Source organism: Diceros bicornis, chromosome 8 (assembly GCF_020826845.1).
Source record: "Diceros bicornis minor isolate mBicDic1 chromosome 8, mDicBic1.mat.cur, whole genome shotgun sequence".
NCBI classification, from domain to species: domain Eukaryota; kingdom Metazoa; phylum Chordata; class Mammalia; order Perissodactyla; family Rhinocerotidae; genus Diceros; species Diceros bicornis.
The window spans coordinates 31,251,813-31,275,204 of NC_080747.1; the positions used below are offsets into that span (position 1 = coordinate 31,251,813).

Consider the following 23,392-nt stretch of genomic DNA (forward strand, 5'->3'; position numbering starts at 1 on the left):
CCCAGCAGCAGCTCTTGGCTGGTGTAGCCAGTCTTTATCTCTTCTCAGCCTTGGTTTCGGTGTTGGTTCTCTAGGAATGTTCCTGATTGTAAAACGTGGTCTCGTGAAGATGAAGTCAGCACTTCCCCCTCCCTCCTGCACACAGACACACACACAGACACACACACACACACACACACACACGCACGCACGCAGCACCTGACTGGGGAGAGAAGGAACTGTGTTTTCAAACGCCTGCCTAATGGGAACTGTTGCTCAGGAAGCCCTTGAAGGTGGAGGCAGGTTCTCAGTGCCTGTCTTGAAGTAAAAACCTAGACCTGGGAAATTGAAAGTCTGATTTTGAGCAGCGTAGGCATGCTCCCCCCATCCGGTGCTCAACCTGCTCCTCAAGGGATGCTCAACATTCCTCAAGAAGTCCGTACCATTCTATGTAGCTTTAATTGAAAGAAAGATTTTTATATTCTAAGCAGAAATCTCATTCTCTGTCCCACCTTCTTTCATTCCCATTTATGACAGAGCAAGTGAGCTAATGCCTCTTCCCTGTGACAGATTTGCACAGTTAGGGACAGTGATTCCTGTCTTCCCTTTCCCAAGCTGAAAGCCTCTAGCTCCTTACCCCAGTCTCCATTCATGGGTTTGCAGGCACCTTGTGACTCTTATTGCTGCTGCTGTTAAAGTCTCCTATAACCGAAAATGAAACTTCCTCTGTGGCTTGATGAGCAGGAAGGACAATGAGGCTGTGACCTCTCTCTTAATGTAAGGATGACATTTCCCCTATGCCATAGGCTTTTCTTTCCTTTTCATTCTTTTGGTATCCAGGCCATTCTGCTGGCTTATCCAGGGTTTACAGTCAACTAAAATCCCTAAATCTTTTTCACATGAACTTTTGGCAAGCTGAGTCTACCCCATGGGTACTTACCCGGCTGAGGTTTTTCCTTTTGAATTTTTTGCAACTTACACATAATACTTTACATATATCACCATGTTCCTGACACTGGGATTTTTGTTTTTTTGTATTTTCATTCTATTAGCTAATTTATTTCTAGAATAGTAGAATTCTGGAACTGGAAGTGATTTTAAGAGTACTGCAGTTCATTTCCTTCAGTGTGACACATGAGCAAGTGCCTTGGGGAAACTGGCAACGGAGGGATGTTTGGGTGCTGGGGCAAGATCCGATTTTGTTTCTCACACGCTAGGAGTGTAGGCAGGTCAGGGAGGAAGAGAAATGTCAGCTGAGGGCTAGGCTCTGGTGGTGAATTTACACTTGGACAACTTCGTTCTATGTGCAACTTTATACTGTTTTATCTTTGTCTTGCGTAGTTTTTTTGATTGATTGCCTTCATCTCTAAAAAAAGGAAGAGAGTATTTGCCACTTAATTCTGCTTTTGAGGTATCATGTGCTAGGAAACAATCTGAGTTTTATAAACATTTCTTGAAGTTATCTAACATTTATAACTTCCTGAGACAGTCAAGGAGTAACAAATAGGATTGTTATTGTTACACTTGGTATTACATAAAGTATAAAATATGTTAAGTGGAAAATAGATTAGACCAGTTCTAACTAATATCCTTTACTGGTCAAAGTTCTGATTTGCCTGTTGACCAAGATTAAAGAAAAGGAATGGCTGAATGTAGTGTAGTTTGTAGCATGGTGAGCGTAGTGTATTTCAAGAGAAGGACTGAAATGATCTGCAAGAGAAGACCTGTTTCTACCACTGATCTGAATGAAGTTTGGGATTCTTGAACATGTGTGATAGGTTCTATTCAAGAATGCAGTTAATGCTGTAAAAGCCAGTGTAGTGTAATTAAAAACTAAATATTTGGGGCCGGCCCCGTGGCTTAGCGGTTAAGTGCGCGCACTCCGATGCTGGCAGCCCGGGTTCGGATCCCGGGCGTGCACAGACGCACCGCTTCTCTGGCCATGCTGGGGCCGCGTCCCACATACAGCAACTAGAAGGATGTGCAGCTATGACATACAACTATCTACTGGGGCTTTGGGGGGAAAATAAATAAATAAATAAAATTGTGTTCTACCACTGATCTGAATGAAGTTTGGGATTCTTGAACATGTGTGATAGGTTCTATTCAAGAATGCAGTTAATGCTGTAAAAGCCAGTGTAGTGTAATTAAAACCTAAATATTTGATTTATGCATACCAGAACCCATTCTGGTGATTGAGCATGGAAATCATGTATTAGTAAGTTTAAATTTCTGACATTCGCTTGGTACTTACCACGTGTCTCACAGATGCTGTGGCTGAGCTGCTTTGTGTGTGTGCGGGTTTCGTACTGCACAGAGGCGCCCACCCAACAGCAAAGCAGGGGCTGAGATCCAGCCCCCACGTGGCCTTACCAAAGTCTGCGACCCGTGAGTTTTTGTCTGTGAGGTGGGGGAGGACACGGATTTGGCTTTTAATAATTTGAACAAAGGCACCATATATGCGAGGGGTAGCCCTATGCTACAAATTATTTTGTTTTTTTAAAATATTAATATTGGTGTTGTCAATGTGATTCCATACTGTGTCTACAAATGTAATAATTTGAATTACATTCATTTTACTGCAATTCCTAGGCAGTAGCAAGAGTCTTTATCTGATTAACAAGGGTAATGGTTTATCTAAACTTGTTTGAACTGTCAGCTTCATGAAACAGACCAGTTCTTACTACTATCACAATTTTGATTTCAGCTACAAATTTTTGTCTTAAGTAATTACCTATGCATATAAAAGGACAGTCTTCTGAATATTGCTTTTATACTGTCATCTAAAGTTTTTGGTTTCTATAGATATTGAAGTTTGTTTATTTTTCAGTTGTGTTTCATGACTTAAAGGCTTTTATATGTTATATAGTGAAGCATTTGGGGGCACTTAGAAATGTATGCCGTTTCACTTGTGCCTTGAAATAATTTATCCTATTTAAAATGATTTTTTTCTTCTCTTTCCAAATAATTTTGTCCCTGGAAGACTTTACCTAATAACAGTAAACAGTAACCTCTAAAACTGTTTGAAGTTTAAGAAAAATATACTCTTTTAAAAATTAAAAACCTTTTTTAAGATTACAAAATATATGTAAATATAGAGAAATAACATAAGCAAAAATAACAAACCACCATATTCCTGCTACCCAGAGACTACTATAGGTAACTCCTTCCAGATCTCTTTTATTGATAAGCACTGTTTTAAATTGCATCTCTTTTGCTGAAAATGAGTAGAAGAGAAAACAGTTCTTCCCACGTACTTTTTTTTTTAATTTGTCAGAATTTTTGGCCAGAATGCCAAAGTGGGCTGGGAGGGTGGGGGAGGGGCATTGTTCTCTGAGCTGCAGAACACGCTGTCTGCACAATTTCCACTTTTTGTTCAGGAATGAAATGTGTTTGAAAAGAGAGAAAACTCATATGAATAAATATTGAATTGTAATTTATATTCAGATTTCTGGATTTTTTTGGTCTCGGTGGATGATTCTACCATCTGACCTCTCACATCTGGTCAGTTACCAATTCTTGCCTGTTTTACCTTTGGAGTAGTTCTTTACCTGATCCTCTTCTCTCCCTTGGTATTGCCACTGCCCTGGTTGAGGTAATCATTTCTTCCTCCTCAGTTGCTCATCTGGTCCTTCATCGTTCGTTTATTCAGTCTGAGTTGAGGAACGGTGCCAGGTACTGGGGTGCCAAGGCCCCTGCTTCCAGGACCAATCATCTTGTTGGGGATGAAGGCAGGTAACTAAGCCATTTCCACTTCAGCATCCTACTGCCTGTCGTCCTTCCTCTGCTATTTTGTTCATCAAACCCATGCTCTCCACAGCAGCCGTGTGATCTGTTGACAGCGTAAACTGGCCCAGCCTCACTGGTCCCAGTCTCAGGGTCTGCTGGTGGCCTCGAGCATGCTGTGTACAGGGCCTGGAGAGCCTCGCTCCTCATGTCTCCTGACCAGCCTCTGCTCCGTGATGGCTCAGCCCAGGGCTCCTCTCCTTCAGCAGTGTTCTCTGACCCCCCTCGTCCTGTGCTGCCCACCCCCAAATGAGGGGCCTCTCCTCCGTCTACCTGGTGAGCTGAGGCTCCTTAGCTCCCGTGGCCTCCATTGCCTTCTTTTCTAAAGAGAGTGTGTTTCTGGCCCCACTGTAGATGGTGCCACATTCATCTACAGGCCCGGTTCACAGCACTGATCCAAAAGAGTCTGCGTTTCTGTAAAATCCAAATAACGTGCCTTCCTCAGAGGGTTGGTGTGAGGATTCAGTGAGATAATCGACGTAAGCGTGGCTTCGGCCATATAGGTGGCTTCGATTAGTGGTGTTAGTGCCTGAGATACTGTATTAACTTAAACGACTCGATTCAAGTGGTGTCAGAAGTTTAGCTTTTCCCCTTGACAGTCTCCATGTGGTTATATAAAATACTAGTGTCACACTTTCTCTACCTGATATTAGGTGAGGTTAGAAAATAAAGCCATTTTATTGTTTGTTTCTTTTATTTTAACCTGTACAGTTTACCTATAGGACTTTGGTGAATTTTCAAGTAAATATATTTAAATTGAGGCGAATTAGTATTACATTATCCACTTTACACTTTAAGGTAGAGAAACAGAAAACGGCCCTTTATTTGCCTCTCAGATTAAAGTGTGTGTGTTTAGTAAACACTGCCACAAGCCTGCAGGGTCCACAGAAATGGATCAAACAGTACCCCGCCCCCAACCCAAAGTGTGGAGTGGGAGATAGACTCATGCTGTGACCTGTGCTACAACAGAGGGCCAGGGGCAGGGGAACCCAGGGAGACCAGCCCTGTGGGGCAGTGGAACCAAGGAGATGCTTGAACTGAATCTGGAAGAATCAGCAGATGCTAGTGGAGAGTCAATGAAAGAACATTCTAGAGTAAAGGCTCCCCGGCTTGCCTGCAATTGTCAAATGTGAGCTGCAATCCAAATAACAGTGTCTTGAAATGAGGATTCAAAGGTATTTATTTTGTCATATTTTTCCTGTTCTCCTATTGGCAGGAATAATAAGTTGATAGTTGAAAATAATTTTCTGTCTGTTTCCATATTAGACTAAATCGTCACATTCAAGCACTAGCTAAGCAGTAAATCACGTCGGACTTAAATTGAGTATTTGTAACATTTGAAAAGAGTTGTAATGGTTTTATATTGATGATGAATTTACTTTATGTAGAAATTAATTCCATAACTCTATCTAATGAACACTTGAGTTTTACCCAGTTGGAATTTGCTTTCCTTATTGACTGCATCGTGCCATTTTGATTTCTCTTTGTAGACTTTTTTTTTTTCAAAGATTTATTTATTTTTTCCCCCCCAAAGCCCCAGTAGATAGTTGTATATCATAGCTGCACATGCTTCTAGTTGCTGTGTGTGGGACGCGGCCTCAGCATGGCCGGAGAAGCAGTGCGTCGGTGCACGCCCGGGATCCGAACCCGGGCCGCCAGCATCGGAGTGCGCGCACTTAACCGCTAAGCCACGGGGCCGGCCCCTCTCTTTGTAGACTTTGATGGCTATAGTTTTTGGCGCAGCTTTCCCATTTTCATTTGGATTTATGTTTGCACTGGAATGGTGGGATAGCTTTGTTGCATTATTCATATTTCCCATATCTACACACCGTGATTCTAAGAGAGATGACTGGTGGTGGTGGTGGTGATCATATCTTTGAGTTAGTTGTAGCTGGTCCCCCCACCCCCTGGGCTTCCTTTGATCCAAGGAGCCTTAGCCTGGGATCTGAGGATGGAAGTCAGGGGGGTCTATGAACTTGGATGGGGAAAATATTACGTCTTAATTTTTACTAACTTCTAACTGAAATTGAACATCTCCTTCAATTATGAATGTTGTCATCAAACCCAGTAGCATTAGCAGCTCCTGTGATGGTAACATCAGTAAAATCAGTTATTTTCATATTGCATTACAGTTGTTACACATTTCTCAAAAATACTGTGTATGCTCATTATTACTTTGAATTACAGTAGTTATTTGACCTGCCCCTAGGTCTTGTTAAATTTAGTAACAAGCACATAATACTGTATCATAATTATTTGGATAATTTCCTTTTAGTATAATTAAGTTCTTTTGTATTGCCTTGTGTTCTATTTTGTGCATTTAAAAACCTAATTCTGAGAAGGGTCCCATAGGGGTCTGTCAAAGGGTCTGTGGCACAAAAAGTTTGGGAACCTCTGCCTTGGTCCCCGGGGTACGTTTGAGAGAGAGCCTGCCAACATTTGCCTAGGGAGAACTGGGAGGAATGTGAGGTACGTAATTAAAACCTGAGATACCGTCTCTCACCTAAGACGCCTACTGATACCATACAGTTGGGCCTGGTGCCCCAACCCAGAGCAGCACACAGCTTAACACAACCTCAGTAGCTCCTGTGGTCATTGTAGTATATGCTCACCACAAAGAAGAAAGGGTTAAACTGTATTCTCTATAGCCTTTGAAAAAATACACGAAATGATTCCCAGCCAAAAATGGTTAAAATAGCTTAGGCGCTTAAGGGTCAGCCTTCAGCTGTCTTGAAAAATCTTATAATCCAAAAGGACTTAGTCCTAGTGTTTCTGGTTTACTATTTTTGCAGCCTTTGTTCCTTCTGCAAATATCTGTTGCATGCATGCTATGTGCAGGTGTTGTGTTGGAGATATCACAGATTTATCGTGGTTTTCCCTTCTAAGGTCTACTTGAGGTACTCTTTCTCATCACTTAAAAGCCTTGAAATCAGTAAATTTTCATTTTCAATTGCAGTCTTCATACATTGAGCAAATTTACTGAGTACTTGCAGTGCAGCGGGCGTGTCCTAGGCACTTGGGGCTACATCAGTGAGCAAAGTAGACAGTAATTCTGTGCTCTAGGAGCTGACATCAAGCGTGTAGGCGTTTTATGCTCTGAAGTTTGTAAGGCTGTCCTGAATGTGCCACAAAACTGCCTGCCACTCACAGACCCGCAAAGTTTGCCAGGGAGTGGTTTTCACCCTATGTTCCTATGGGTGCTTGTGATACTTCAGTGCTGGTGGAAGGAAGGAGAAGGGGATGTTCTGCTTCCTCAGCTCCACTTGAATCAGCGCTTTCCTACTCTTAGATATTTGGGATTGCTGGAAGGTTGGGGGTGGGGTGAGGTGGGGGAGAGTTCTCTTGCCTGCAGGATGTTTGGGAGTGAGGTCAGATTTTTAAAATGTGATTGCCATTATCTGCTGCTGGCTGATAGAGAATACATTTTTGTCATTTATTGCCAGTTCTGTACTGACAGGCAGTTGGAATAATAGCAAGCTCCTTGCCTTTAGGTGCTGTTACTTTGAGAGTTGACCTTTTCTTACTTTGCAAACATGAAGTCAACAGCTAGCATTTATTGGGAGCCAATATGTGCTAGGCTCTATACTAACAACTTTGACATTCATTGTTTAATTTTATTGTCAAAACAACCTCCAGAGTAGGTTGTTATAATATCCCGTTTTGATAGAAGAGGATGCTGAGGTTCTAAGAAGTTGGGTGACTTGCTTGCCCAGACTTGCACATGAAGCTACAGGGTTTGGAGCTTGTTGCAGCATTTTGGTCACAGATTCCCTTGTAGGATCTGTCAGTGCAGTGGATTCATGGCTTCAGCTGGGGCAAGAGTTAGGGCTGGCTTTCTCCTAATAGTTGTGGCCAGCAGCAGCGAATGTTCCTCTCTGTCTCTTTGAAGGTTATTCCATTTCAGTTTCTGCTCCCTCTGGATGGCATGTTTCTCTCTGGTCTAATAAGCAGTATTGGGTTCACTCTTATCATTTCTTCTACTCGCCTCCCTCCCCGCAACGTACACACAAACACCTTACATCCTCTACATACAAGTAGGGGTCTAGGCGCTTTATGCAAAGTTTGTGATGCCAGAATGGCTTATTATTGAGCAGAGTTCGTGACAGCTGGCATAAGGTTCATTGGAATTGGATCTTGAACAGTTTAAATTTTTTTTTATATTTCCATTGTGTACAGTATTTGCAGTGAATGAGATTGATGCTGTGATTATCAGGAAGGAATGAGATGGTTCTATAATGGGTTGACATGTCAATGCAATATGCCCATGATGATAAAACTTAGTTGGAGAACACTGATTCCATTTTTTTTTTTTTAGTAGAAGAAATTACCATTTAGTATACACAAAGAACCACATGTAAGAAAAACAAAACTGTTAACTGTGGATATTTCTAGGCTTGGGATTATGGGAAACTTTATGTTTCTGTATTTTTCTTTTACATGGATGTGTATTAAACTTATTATTGGAAATACAAGATGACTAAAGAATACATTCTGCCGCTGTGTTTAAAAAGGAAGCTGGATTATTGGGAAGTGGTGAAACGATTAGTACTTTGTTCTTGAGGTTGGCCCTTGCACACCAAAGCAAGAGGTTGCAGCCCGGCTTGCTCCTTGCTGGGGCCCAGGAGAGGGGCCCTGACCTCAGCTTCTGGAAGGGAGTCAGAGGCAGGGGGCAAGGCAGTCCTCTTCTGTTCTTTCTGCTCAGTAGCAACCTGTTGCAAAGTCTTGGTCATAAAATAATTGACCTTTCAGTTCAGCCCAGAGACAGCAGCCAAGTTGGCCTAGAGGCACCTGGCTGGTGCTGACTGGGAGTGGAGGCCCCAGGGACCTGAGGAGTAGAGTGTGCGTAGGAAGGAGGTGACCCAGAGGGAAAAACGTATGCTTTATGGGAGAGCGAGAGGAAGAATTCGAGAGCAAAGCCTACGTTTTCCATTAGTTGCCCTGATTCTGATCAACTGATTCCCTTCAGTGTGTTTTAAGTACACGGAGTGAGACTTGTATAACTACCCCAGACAGTAAGGGCCTGTCTGGGGCAGTTATACATGAGTCTAGGGTGTTGCAGTTTACTGAGGAGTAAGGTTCCGATTTGATTAAGGACTAGACCGTGTGGCTTAGGGAGTGAGTGTGCCGCTGCCTGCGTTTGTCTGGAGTGTGTGGTGCTGTCCCCAGCCTTGCTGAGTTGCCTGGGTTCTGAGACACGAGCGCAGGCTCCGTGGGGACAACTCTGTTTCTTGTTGCTGTGGCTCAAAGCCCTACACTTGGCACAGGGAGCCCTTCTTTCCCATTCAGTTCCTCTGGGGGAGGAAAGCCTTTTCTTTTACCTAAGAAATAAGACCTGCCCTTGGAGGTCTGGCTGAAACCCAGAAAATTCCTTTGCTGTGGTTTTCATTTACAGGTAAGCAGAGGAGGGATGTGAATCCCAGAGAGGGGGCAGGGCCACATGATACTCCAGCAGCCGCAGTCACTGAGGACTGGTACCAGTCCGACTGCAGACGTGGGCCCTGGTGCAAGGGGAGAAAAATTACCTTTTGAGAGAAGGAAAATCATCTTTTTTTTTTTTGTTTTTTTGTGAGGAAGATCAGTCCTGAGCTAACATCTGCCAATCCTCCTCTTTTTGCTGAGGAAGACTGCCCTGGGCTAACATCCATGCCCATCTTCCTCCACTTTATATGGGACGCCGCCACAGCATGGCCTGACAAGCGGTGCGTCAGTGCGCGCCCGGGATCTGAACCGGCGAACCCCGGGCCGCCGCAGCGGAGGGTGCGCACTTAACCGCTTGCGCCACCGGGCTGGCCCCAGGAGGATCATCTTTGAGTGGCATATTTAGGCCTATGTGTGAGGCAGTTAGACACTTTGCAGTTATAAGTCCCCTTATGAACTGGGGCTGGCCCTGTGTGTCCCACCTAACCGAATGGGAGTGGGGCGAGGTACTATTTATTATTAGAAGAAGGAGAGATGGTTCCAGGAAAACAAAAAACTCTCAAACCACGGCAAAAAACATGTGGACCACAGGGACTGGAGAGTCTTTTTGAGTTGAGAGTGAAGTCTTGTTGTGGTAGGAAGAGGATGTCTTAGCATCAGGCAGATGCTGTCCTGGCTCTTCTGCTTACTAGCTGGGTCACTTTGGGCTAGTATTTTCCCCCTTTCTCAATCAAATTATATCATGCCTGTGAAAATATTTTTTTGTAAAATTTTCATTAAAGTGTAACAGAGTTATACATAAATCATATACTCAGTGACGTCACAGTTTGAATAATCTTGTGTATAGCCAGCACCCAGATCAAGAAATAGAACAGTCCAGAAGCCCCCACAGGCCCCCTCCTAGTCAGTCCTTCTCCAGAGATAATTACTATCCTGATAACATCATAGTTTAGTTTTGCCTCTTTTTGAAATTTTGCAAAAGTGGAATTATACCATGTGATTCTTTTATACCTGTTATTTTCACTCAACATGATGTTTAGGAGTATTTACCCATGTTGTTGCGTATAGAATAGCTTGTTGATTCTCATTCTACATGTTTTCAATTACGTGAATATACCACATGTTTTTCAGCTCTGTTGATGGACAGTTGGTTGTTTCTAGTTTTTGACTGTCAGAAATGCTGTGACTGTCCTTGTAGGCGTCTGGTGGTGAGCCAGGACATGTCTCTGCTGGAATGGAATTGCTGGCTCCTGCACTAGGGCTTTAACTGCTCTGAGATTCTCAAGGACTTTTGTTTTGAGGCATAAAGGAGAACAGGTGAAAAAAACTCGAATGTCTATCACCTAATAGAAGGTCCATATCCTCCTTTAAGCGTTTTGTCTAAGATTATTGATTTGGATGTGAAAAAACAACACATGGGCACTTGTAAGCTTAAAAGTCAATTTTAATAAGTTGAATATGTTTGATCCTGCATGATTTTAGGTAGAAGCAAAACAATATTGGTGCCCAGTGCTCTAGCTGATTTTACTGTTTTGTTTATAAATATACACTATTTGACCAAATATTCCTTTATTGAAGCTCTCTCCCTCAGTGACAAAATTTCATTTGTAAAAGCTGATTATGGTATGTGTCCTGGAGAAGGAGCCAGTGCTTTGTTTAATGGTTTCTCCTAGCATGTTTACATGTTTTTAGTTCTCTGGCTTGTAGAAAAGGGACCCCCGTGTCCCTTTTCAAAATTATGTAACATACATAACTAATGTTGGGTGATTGCTATGATTAATTGCTAGTGTATTATATCTGTGAGTGTTTCTTAATCTTTGAGAGATTATTTTGAAGTTTGATCAAAATTATAGAGTAGCATTTCTTATAAGGCATTTGCTCTTAATGTATTTAGTTAGCTGAGACCTCTAAAATGCAGTGAATTTATTTGCAAATCAGGTTTGCCCTTATATGGTATAAACAGCTTGTCAATATCTGTGTGGCGATTCTGTCTTTTTGTCTTCACTGGTTTGTTCATCTCCGCTGTCTGGTCTGGATCTGTGTAGTTGGGCTCCTTTATTGCTGTTCCCAGCTTGCCTAGGGCCTTAATAATCAAATAGTTTTGGGGTATGATGATGTGGGGAACAGGGCGAGAAGGTGGCATTCCTTACTGGGCGGATGAAGAGGACAGTTGATAAATCCGGGATTCTGCGCATTAGAACTGCCCGGGTGCTTCTGGAAACTGCAGCTGCCGGGGTCCCACTTCATCTAGACTAGGGTGGGGCTAGACATTAGTTTTTAAAAATAATGGCATTTCTAACATGCAGCCACATTTGTGTTGGGAATCACTGCATTCAATGAAGAGGATTGGACATTGAGGACTTAGGTTGAACATTCACTGATTTATTCCGTGGTTTCTGTCAGTATTTATGCTGACCAATCAAAATGTTTTGACTTTTAAAAATTGTTTTAGAAAACTTACAAAATAATTTAATAATCTTACAGTGATATCTTCTTCCACCCTCTTATATTAGCTCCTGCAGCAGTTAAACCACTTCTTATGTTAGATTTTACTCTCGTTGTCTTAAATGTTTGTAGCAAGGTGTTGGTTTAGTCAGAAGGTTATAGTGAACCTTTCAGACGATTATTTTAGTGTATGACACTGGGTTTTGTGTTTGCCTAGACTCTTTCCATGGGTTTAAAAGCTACTGAGCGTTTATTCAGCTTGCCGTTTCAGAAGGAGGGAAGCTGAATACTACTACTTCTATTTTACATAAGATGAGAGATCAAGACCCAAAGGATAGAAAGATAGGAATGAATGTGAGGGTATGTGGCCCTGTGTTAGGGGCCGGCAGTCATTAGCATCTCTTATGTGCCAGATGCTTTCTCGCCCAGCTACTAATGAGCACATCTGATCTCTCTTTTGGGAAGATGTAACACATTAATTTGACCTTTCTGCTAATTGTAAGTGCAAAGCAGGAGTTGAGCGTTAGTCACCTGAGGAGTCACGATAAGTGGGCGAGACAGACCTCTGCTTAGGACCAGCCTTCTCTAGCACGCAGTCAGTCGCTTTGCTCCTGTTCGTGTTCTAGCATCTGTCACGTCATGTTGGAAGTCACATGTTTAGAGCGTCTCTTCCTTCCTAGACAGTGAGTTTCCTAAGGTCAGGAGGAGTCATGTCTTATTCATTGTATGAGGTGTATCCACATCTTTATGTTGAATCTAGTCTCAACAGGCTGAACTGTTGGATAATATGAATGCTCACGTGTGTTATCTAGAGAGTGTCAGACAAGTGTTTTATTCTCTTTGAATAATTTAAGTGGTGAGCGCTAATGAGAAGATAGTTAAGTGTTTTGTGTGAAATTCAAGGCATGTAAGATAGAGTGAGGAAATACTTGGTTTAGTTTTCTTCCCCTATTTACCTTGTGACCAACAAATATGAATAACCGCTTATTATCAACAAAAAGAAAACACAAGTCTTTTCCTTCTGGAAAATAATTATGCTGAATAATAATTTTCTGTTTGAAGTGCTTGTTTTAACTGCTTGCAGTGAGAGAATATTTCATCCAAGGGACAAAGCACATGTGGCCTGCCGTGTTTTTGCAGTTTTGGAATGTTTTTAATGTTAACTAACAGGAAAAAAATGCTAGAATTTTAAATACAAATAGGAGCTTCTTTAGATTTAATATTTATTTGTTACTAGTTGACAGAAAAACAAAAGTATGAATGCAGAGTAAAATGACTTTTCATTCTAAACATTGTTTCAGGAGCTCTTTCCTAAGCCCTTGTGAATAAAATTACACTTGCAGTGTCTTTATAATCCTTTAAAATCTTGAAATCCTTGCAAAGAACGTTGACCCAAATGTTTAAATAATGACTTTATTTAGAAGTGAATGTTTCTAATTGTCATAGAGTATCATTTTCCAGCTGCTTATAAAACAATATTCGCTTAAGCCTGCTGCAGAAACTGCATACTATATTGTGCATTTGTTAGTATGTGAATTCAAAAGAAACTCGATTTGGTTGTGATATAAGTGCGGATTTACTTTAAAATCAAGCTTTAGTATAAACTCAAATAGGTCGACAGAAGAGCAGTTCAGTAAATTTTTATATGTCTAAACAGGGCCTGTTTCTTCATTATTGGTGATTCATTTTAATTAACATTTTTGTTGTGATTTCCATTGTAAAAGGACCCGTATTGAATTTATCCCAGGAAAATACTTTTCAGATTCTTGTTTTTGTTGTAGTTTTGATTTATTTTATCTGTTTATCTGCAACCAGAAATGATGTAGATGTTGCTGTGACTAAACTAAAAAAAGATTTTTGTTAGAAGTACCCAGATCATATCAGTGGGAATAAACTCCACTGGGCTCAGCATATTTGCCCTAAAAGGGTCTGTGAATTTGCAGTAAATATTGTAACTTGAAGTGTATGTTCTTATAGACTAAGATTTCACCTTGAGACATTTTTCAGTTGTTTGCTTATTTTGAGGGATTCGTATTGGCGTTATCCGCTTTATTTATTTTTATATATCTCTATAAGCTGCCAACTCCAGCAGACCTGTCTCAGCCCAAAGTTTGTTCTCAGTCACCTTCTCTCCCCTTCTTTAAAGGGAATGCTTGCTTCCTTGGGCATCTCAAACATCATCCTTGCCTGCCTGCCTTCCTACTTCTCTGCCTGCAATTCCTCTGTTTCTTTATACCTGAAATGTTGGTGTATCCTAAGGTCCCATCTTTGTCCCCTTCTTTTACTTTCCCTCTTTCTGTTCCCAAGGCGTCAGCCACCTCCTGTATATGAGTTGTTGATGTCTCAATCTAGGTCTCCTGTCGGGGACTCCAGGCCTGTTTGTCCAGCCTTTACGTTCAAGTCCTCCTGGTCTTACTTAAGATGTACAAAAGCAGAACTCATTGTAATATCTCCCCAAACCAGCTTCTTCTGTATTCCCTGCTTGAGAGGCCTGAGCCAGAGCTCTGCAAGTCACAGCAGTCTTCATGCCCTCAATTCCCCATCTAGGTAATCGCCAAGTCTTGTAGATTCTGTCTTCCAGAATCTTTTACTCAACCTTTCTCTCCGTCTTCAGTGCTTGGTTCTTAGTTCAGGCTCCCGGCAGACCCACCTCCATTACTGTAGAGGATTCCAACTATACCTCCCTCGGGCCCCACTCCCTTCCTCGTATCATCTCACACTTCTCAATCCCTGCCTCCTGGCATCTCATCATACCTAGAAGAAAGTGTGGAAATAAAATGATGTAAATGACTCAGTTCCCTCATGTAACAAGTAACAGTGTAGATGAGTCCAGGACAGTTAGAAAGAATGGAGAGTTCAGGATTTCATCACACGTGGACATTATGCCTTCATTTTTCGAAAAACAGTGCCCCAGGTCTGTTCTGGTAAAGGGAACTAAACTCTCAGTCCAGTTTTACAAACTTACACACAGGTGGAGCCCACTTTTGATTGAAAGAGTCTCTTAGTATATTTGACTTATAGTAATATGTTTAAACAACATTATATTTTTAACTGTTTACAATTTATTGTTGAAACTGTTTGACGATATGCCTTCAAATATTCTGAAATTGTTACGTTCTTCTGGTCAGGATCCCAGTGAATTTTTTTTTAACCCCAGTTATCTCCTTTATTCCCCTATTACAGCTCACCTGAGCAAGGAGAGGAGGTGCTGGTCTTTGACTAAAAAAGTATGAGCGAGATGAGTGATTGGAAAAACTACCACAGCTTCAGCTCTGGCCAAGGTCTGATGTACTTTTAGCCTCTTCTTATCCCCGTGAAGTGAGGAAACAGTCAGGTTCTCTGCTTTGTGTCTTGCTCGTGTTTGTGCCCTATACTACTGAGTCACTATAAATCAGGGGGCTTCATGTGTTTTCTCTCCCTTGGATATGTAATGAAAGACACCATTACTCACTTTAGGGGCAGCGGAAGACCCAGCATATAGAAATGTCAGCTGTTTTAACAAGTCTCCAAAGACCGTAAGCTTTGAATTTTCTGTTCAGAGTGGGGTTAATAATTGAGAAGATTCACGTGACTCCTGATAAAAATAATTTCAGACACTTGCTCAGAAAATTGGCAGTGTTCCTTACTTGCATAAATTGGTTATTTTTCTTTGAAAAATATCATTATTCTTTACCTCAGAGAAATAACTTTTACCTGAAAAATCTTATAAGCTTTTTTTTTTTTTTTCCAGAGGGAGAAACTGAGGCTCTTTTTGCCAAGGTCTTGTGACTCACTGGCAAAGGTGTGAATGAAACCTAGGCTTCCCACCTCTTTCTTCTCTCTGTCCTTTCTTCTTTGATATTGGTGAACAATTTTTAGGCTTCCACATGAGGTATGATTATTTGGCAGTAGAGGAGTGAGCTACAGCACAAGGAATACTCAGTGCAAATAGATACTTGACGTATATTGAAATTTTGGCTTATTTAGTATCGTTTAGATCTGATGTTTTAGGAATCAATTTTTTAAGTATACAATATCCCTAAAAATATTTTGACTCTTTATATGATAAAATACCTTGAAAGGATATATCATAATCTTTATGGTAGAGAAGTTGTCTTTAAGATGTGCTTGATATGAAATCACAGAGAGAAAAATCTGTGGGTCTTTGAGGATTATGTCATGAACAGAATATAAGCATGTTAAATCTACTAAAACCACCTCCCATTACTGTATATGTTGATCTTTGACTTGAATTGAAAAGGGTTCTTTTTTCCTCTCTATAATATTTTTAAAAAGACATTGGGCCTTAAATTGAATTCTCTTACATGGAAAAAAGGAAAAAATTGCTTTGGGTGTTAGGTCATAAGAAAAGGTAGGCCCTTCCTTAGGAAGGTTGAATTCATGCCTGTCTTGTTTTGGTGTTGGGGCTGTTCCTCATCCGGATGATGCACAGATGCTCCTTCTCTGCTTTCGCAGATTTGTCTTTGTGTCTGCTGCTGCTTTGAAGGGTCTTGTCAGAAGCTAATGAAGAGATGGGACAGCAGAAGGGACGACGGTAGCACACGAGACCCTTTTGTTCATTCTTTCGATCATAACTTTACATTGAACTCAAAGGCTTTGGAGTCTCGGTGGGAAGAGGCCCCAGTGTGTTGCTGTGAAAATAATACTGTCCTGGGTTGCTTACTCCTTGATTAAGACCTCCTAGCTCTGTAGTCAATCCTATTCAACTATTAGGAAATACAGGACTGAGTAATGAATTGTCAGTTGTCATTGAAGAAAATAATGATATTATGATTTGAAAAATGTTGTGTAAGGGGCCGGCCCGGTGGCGCAAGCGGTTAAGTGCGCGCGCTCCGCTGCGGCGGCCCGGGGTTCGCTGGTTCGGATCCCGGGCGCGCACCGACGCACTGCTTGGTAAGCCATGCTGTGGCGGCGTCCCATATAAAGTGGAGGAAGATAGGCACAGATGTTAGCCCAGGGCCGTCTTCCTCAGCAAAAAAAGAGGAGGATTGGCGGATGTTAGCTCAGGGCTGATCTCCTCACAAAAAAAAAAAAAAAAAAAAAAAAAAAATGTTGTGTAAGATAATTTCAGTCTTTACATGTCGTCCTCATCCCAGCCATTTATTGTTGAAGACTTTCCAAGATACACTGCCATGAAATCTAAATAACTGCATGATGTTTTTGTGAGCCACATTGGAGACACACCTCTGTGGGAGGCGACAGCTTCTCCAGAGAGGACCTTTGGCTTTGGAGTGGAACCAGCCTTGGTTTGAATCCACGGCTTGCCACGTTGGGCTGTGTGTCCATGGGCTAGTTACTTAACCTTGTGGGGTGTTGTGGGCCTGTGAATCATCCAGCATAGCCCCTGGCATGGAAGAGGTGCTTAATAAGTATTATTCCCCTTCTGTTTTCTGTGCAAGTTGTGCGTTTCCCTGTCATGGGAAGGCATTCCCGGTCTCAGATTACCCGTGGGATTCTCCTTTAGTACCATGTGATGGAACAGGCGGGGCAGCAGATGGAGAGAGCATGGTGTCGGCTCCTTGTGTGTTCATGCCCTGCATGTGCAAGCGTGGGAGGACCAAATACTGCCTGTTCCATGTAACACTCTTTGCTTTCTCGGCAGGTGCCTGAGATCATCAGCTCCATCCGACAGGCCGGGAAGATTGCCCGCCAGGAGGAGTTCCATTGCCCATCAGAGTTTGACGACTCCTTTGCCAAGAAGTTTGAGGTGCTCTTCTGTGGCCGGGTGACGGTGGCTCACAAGAAGGCCCCGCCAGCGCTGATCGACGAGTGCATCGAGAAGTTCAATCACGTCAGCTGCAGCAGGAAAGCCGAATTTGACTTGGGGTCTCAGAATTCCAAAACCACAAATCCTGAGGGAGGATTTTCCTTCACGGATAAATTCCGATCTGTGCTCCAGCCGGTGGGGAACGGGGAGCAGGGCCGGAGGCCCATGCGCAAATCCTTCTCCCAGCCTGGGCTGCGCTCTTTGGCCTTTAAGAAGGAATTTCAAGATGGAAGCCTTCGAAGTAGTAGTTTTTTCAGCTCTTTTGAGGAAAACGACATTGAGAACCACCTAATTAGTGGACACAATATTGTGCAGCCAACAGATATTGAGGAAAATCGAACTATGCTCTTCACGGTAAAATATTATCTATCAAGCCTCATGCTCATCCCCAGTCTGAGATACATGTTCAAAAGAAAATCTGTTTTACTGAGCGAAGATTCTTCATAAATTGCTTTTGGATTTATGTGTGAATCCATATGTTTTTATACTAAGTAATTCTTAGGATAAAATCCTTACTTGAGTCTAAGCCTTTAAAATCATTGGGGGAAACCTAAAGAGAATCCATCTTGTATCCTTCTATAATTTTTATCCCCCCTGTCCCTCATGGTTATAAAGATTCATTTTCAATGTGGAAAGAACAATTAATATGTGTAGAAGAGGCCCCAAAAGGCATTTTTAAAAATGTGTATTAATTACAAGTAATATGTTTCAACAAAATCTTTTAGTTGGAAAATACTCCCTCTTTACTGTTTTTATTAATTTATAAAACATTTATGCTTTGTTAATCAGGTTAACTGGATTTGGAGATGACGTGATATCTGAAATTTATACCCAAACTGATATAGTAGTTCAGCCAACTGCTTACACTTATTTGTGGAAAAAGTTTGGTAAACTGATAGCCAAATGCTAGGAAGGAATGGACAGGGAAGCTGTCCCTGGCAGTCGGGGTTCCTGTGTTCCGGCTGACCTGGGCTCTTCTGGACGGGCTTGCCCTCCTTGGGAGTCCCCTGGGTCTGAGCTGATGGGACTTGGAGCCGTCCCAGCAGTGAGCTGGCCTCTGACGACATGGGGAACTGATTGTTCCTCTGCACCCTTCTCTGTTTCTTCTTTGACGCAAGGCTGGCTGACATTTTAGAGGGAGCAAAATTTTCTTAAGTGTAATGTCTTGTTTTTGTGCCTAACTCAGGGCAGTGAGGTGGCTGAGGGATAAGGAAGCTGGATACTTAGGTTAATGCTGTGTGGGCGTATGTAGGTTTAAGATCAAGATGTGTCTCGGGGTAAATAGGGCTGATTTTCCTCTTTCCATCATTGACCTAGTATACTGGAAAGAAGGCCACGTTGGCAGTCAGACTTGTGCTTTAATCTGTGACCTATATTTAAAAAAACTCTTGGTGTCATTGCAAAGGCTGCTCAGTGCATTTATTTTCAAGTACTTATCATGTGACTGCTGTGTACGTGGCCCCTAGCAACACGTTAGAAACACACAGTGAACAAAACAGGCATGGTCTCTGCCCACGTGGAATTTAAATTCCGGTTAAGAGAGGCCGACAACTGATTGTACAAGTATTTACCTCATTACAATTGTGATGAATGCTGCAAAGGTGAAGTAGAGGATGCTGTGAGAGCATCTGCGGAATCAGGGAAGGCTTCTTTGAGGAAGTGACTTGCACTGAGCAGAGGTTTCAGTGTGGCCAACCGGAGCGTGTCCTGGGTTCAGGGAGCAGCAGGTGAGAAGGCCCTGGGGGAGGGAATGCGGCACGGTTAACAACGTGACTATTGCAGCACAGTCCTCCGCTCCAATGGAGGTTTATTACGCTGACCCAGGTCAGGAAGACACTGCTGATTTACGCTAATCCTCTAAGTTGAAAAAGTCAGCTGAGTAGTACGTGAATGCCTAATGCATAGTATGTACTCAACAAGTGGTAGGTTATTTTAACCATAATTTAAAAAGAGTTTTCAGTAAATAAAAAAAATGGTTGGAAAGTGTTTTGGAAGTTTTAAAAGAGAAGCTTCTTTCTGGAAGATTCACGTATGTAGAAACCTCACTTCCTTACAAAGGAGGGATGTGTGATCTGAGGTTTTGTAGCTCACTTTTGGATATTTGGTCTTTTCATCTCAAAGAAGATAAGAAGAAAGAAGACTGCTGTCTTATGTAGGCGAATGCACTGATAGTTGTCTTGTGCCACCTGAAATCCATAGGATAAATTATAACCTTTGAAGTGATTTTCTACAATGGGACAGAGGTTTATAGAAGCTTGCCCCTTTTATTCTTTATTTCCATAGGTCATGAAATGAGAAAGTTTGTATAATAAATGTGAATTCAGCTTGCATGACGAGCTAGTTTCTTTTTTTGTTTGTCTTTTAAGATTGGCCAATCTGAAGTTTACCTCATCAGTCCTGACACCAAAAAAATAGCGTTGGAGAAAAATTTTAAGGAGATATCGTTTTGCTCTCAGGTAAGTGCAGGTGGGTTATTGGCTCAATTGCAGTTGAATTTTTTAATTTTGCTCTCTGTCATTCAACAGAAGTGCTAAAGGTCACAAGATGTACACTTTCTAAGTACTTGATTTGTGATCTTGCAGTTCTTTCTCCTTTGCTTTAGAAATTAAGGTAAAATATAATTTTGAAACTAAGAATTCTGCTCTTAGCAACAGTAACCTACTGGAGAAAATAGATCTACTTTCCTTTTTTTCAGTTATTGGTGGTAATGTTCCACAGTCATGATTTCTAGATGTATACATGTGTGTCTGTGTGCGTGTTTTATATATACATTCATATATACACACAAATACACATTTTTAAATAGATACTTTTTTGGTACCAATTATCATTATTTCTTCTTCCTTTTAAAATATAATAGTGATTATCTTTGAGGATGTTTTACTCATAATACAGTGTCTACTTTAGTTCCTTCTTGGCAATCTCCCAGGTGTGTTTCATAGAGAGATTTGGGAGAATCACTTATAATAAGCTATGCCAATTTACTAAGGATCTTCCGAGCAAATATGAGATCACTTAAAGTTATCGTTTGGCTATTTTTTTTTTTTTATTGATGTTTTAATGGTTTCTAACATTGTGAAATTTTGGGTTGTACATTTTTGTTTGTCCATCACCCCATATATGACTCCCTTCACCCCTTGTGCCCACCCCCCACCCCCACTTCCCAGGTAACCACAGTCCAGTTTTCTCTGTCCATGTGTTGGTTTATATTCCACATATGAGTGAGATCATACAGTGTTTGTCTTTCTCTTTCTGGCTTATTTCACTTAACATAATACGCTCCAGGCCCATCCATGTTGTTGCAAATGGGACGATTTTGTCTTTTTTTATGGCTGAGTAGTATTCCATTGTATATATATACCACATTTTCTTAATCCAATCGTCAGTCGAGGGACACTTAGGTTGCTTCCACTTCTTGGCTATGGTGAATAATGCTGCAATGAACATAGGGGTGCATAAGCCTCTTTGGATTGTTGATTTCAGGTGCGTTGGATAGATTCCCAGTAGTGGGATGGCTGGATCATAGGGCATCTCTATTTTTAATTCTTTGAGGAATCTCCATACCGTTTTCCATAGAGGCTGTACCAATTTGCATTCCCACCAGCTGTGTATGAGGGTTCCTGTTTCTCCACATCCTCTCCAACATTTGTTGTTTTTTGTCTTGGTGATTATAGCCATTCTAACGGGTGTGAGGTGGTATCTTAGTGTTGTTTTGATTTGCATTTCCCTGATGATTAGTGATGTTGAGCATCTTTTCATGTGCCTATTGGCCATCTGTATATCTTCCTTGGAGAAGTGTCTGTTCATTTCCTCTGCCCATTTTTTGATCGGGTTGTTTGTTTTTTTGTTGTTCAATTGTGTGAGTTCTTTATATATTATGGAGATCAACCCCTTGTCAGATGTATGTTTTGCAAATATTCTCTCCCAGCTGGTTGGTTGTTTGTTCATCTTGATTCTGGTTTCATTTGTCTTATAAAAGCTCTTTAGTCTGATAAAGTCCCACTTGTTTATTTTTTCTTTAGTTTCCCTAGTCTGGGTAGGCATGTCATCCAAAAAGATTCCTTTAAAACCAATGTCAAATAGTATGTTGCCTATATTTTCTTCTATGAGTTTTATAGTTTCAGGTCTCACCTTCAGGTCTTTGATCCATTTTGAGTTAATTTTTGTGAATGGCGATAGCACATGGTCCACTTTCATTCTTTTGCATGTGGCTGTCCAGTTTTCCCAACACCATTTATTGAAGAGACTTTCCTTTCTCCATTGCATGTTCTTAGCACCTTTGTCGAAAATTAGCTGTCCGTATATGTGTGGTTTTATTTCTGGGCTTTCAATTCTGTTCCATTGATCTGTGTGTCTGTTTTTGTACCAATACCATGCTGTTTTGATTACTATTGCTTTGTAGTATGTTTTGAAGTCAGGAATTGTGATGTCTCCTGCTTTGTTCTTTTTCTTTAGGATTTCTTTAGCTATTCGGGGTCTTTTGTTGCCCCATATAAATTTTAGTATTCTTTTTTCTATTTCTGTGAAGAATGTCATTGGGATTCTGATTGGGATTGCATTGAATCTGTAGATTGCTTTAGGTAATATAGACATTTTAACTATGTTTATTCTTCCAATCCACGTGCATGGGATATCTTTCCATTTCTTTATGTCATCGTGGATTTCCCTCAATAATGTCTTGTAGTTCTCATTGTATAGGTCCTTCACCTCCTTGGTAAGATTTATTCCTAGGTATTTTATTCTTTTTGATGCAATTGTAAATGGTATTATCTTTTTGAGCTCTCTTTCTGTTAGTTCATTATTAGCATATAGAAATGCAACTGATTTTTGTAGATTGATTTTGTACCCTGCAACTTTGCTGTAGTTGTTGATTGTTTCTAACAGTTTTCCAACAGATTCTTCAGGGTTTTCTATATATACAATCATGTCATCTGCAAATAGTGAGAGTTTCACTTCTTCGTTACCTATTTGGATTCCTTTTATTCCTTTTTCTTGCCTAATTGCTCTGGCCAAAACCTCCAGTACTATGTTGAACAGGAGTGGTGAGAGTGGGCAGCCCTGCCTCGTTCCTGTTCTCAGAGGAATGGCTTTCAGTCTTTCCCCGTTGAGTATGATGTTAGCTGTGGGTTTGTCATATATGGCCTTTATTATGTTGAGGTACTTTCCTTCTATTCCCATTTTATTGAGAGTTTTTATCATAAATGGATGTTGTATCTTGTCAAATGCCTTCTCTGCGTCTATTGAGACGATCATGTGGTTTTTATTCTTTGTTTTGTTGATGTGATGTATCACGTTGATTGATTTGCGGATGTTGAACCATCCCTGCGTCTCTGGTATAAATCCCACTTGATCATGGTGTATGATCTTTTTAATATATTGTTGTATTCGGTTTGCCAATATTTTGTTGAGGATTTTTGCATCAATGTTCATCAGCGATATTGGCCTGTAATTTTCTTTCTTTGTATTGTCTTTGTCTGGTTTTGGTATCAGGGTGATGTTGGCCTCATAGAATGATTCAGGAAGTGTTCCATCTTCCTCTATTTTTTGGAATAGTTTGAGGAGGATGGGTATTAAATCTTCTTTGAATGTTTGGTAAAATTCACTGGAGAAGCCATCTGGTCCTGGACTTTTATTTTTTGGGAGGTTTTTGATTACTATTTCAATCTCTTTACTTGTGATTGGTCTATTCAGATTCTCCATTTCTTCTTGGTTCAATTTTGGGAGGTTGTATAAGTCTAAGAATTTATCCATTTCTTCTAGATTGTCCAATTTGTTGGCATATAATTTCTCATAATATTCTCTTATAATCCTCTGTATTTCCATGGTATCCGTTGTAATTTCTCCTCTTTCATTTCTAATTTTATTTACTTGAGCCTTTTCTCTTTTTTTCTTAGTTAGCCTGGCTAAGGATTTGTCTATTTTGTTTATCTTCTTGAAGAACCAACTCTTTGTTTCATTAATCCTTTCTACTGTTTTTTTGGTCTCAATATCATTTAT

General features: G+C 41.0%; 1 protein-coding gene across 6 annotated transcripts in view; it reads left to right on the forward strand.

The window, feature by feature from the left end:
• Positions 1-23,392, forward strand: part of TBC1D1 (TBC1 domain family member 1) — a 221,123-nt gene that overhangs the window by 85,808 nt on the left and 111,923 nt on the right. For all 6 annotated transcript variants that reach the window (XM_058546873.1, XM_058546871.1, XM_058546872.1 and 3 more), the window contains 2 exons: positions 17,231-17,749; positions 19,762-19,851. In XM_058546873.1, coding sequence (XP_058402856.1) covers positions 17,231-17,749; positions 19,762-19,851 — 609 coding nt within the window. The remainder of the gene's footprint in view (positions 1-17,230; positions 17,750-19,761; positions 19,852-23,392) is intronic.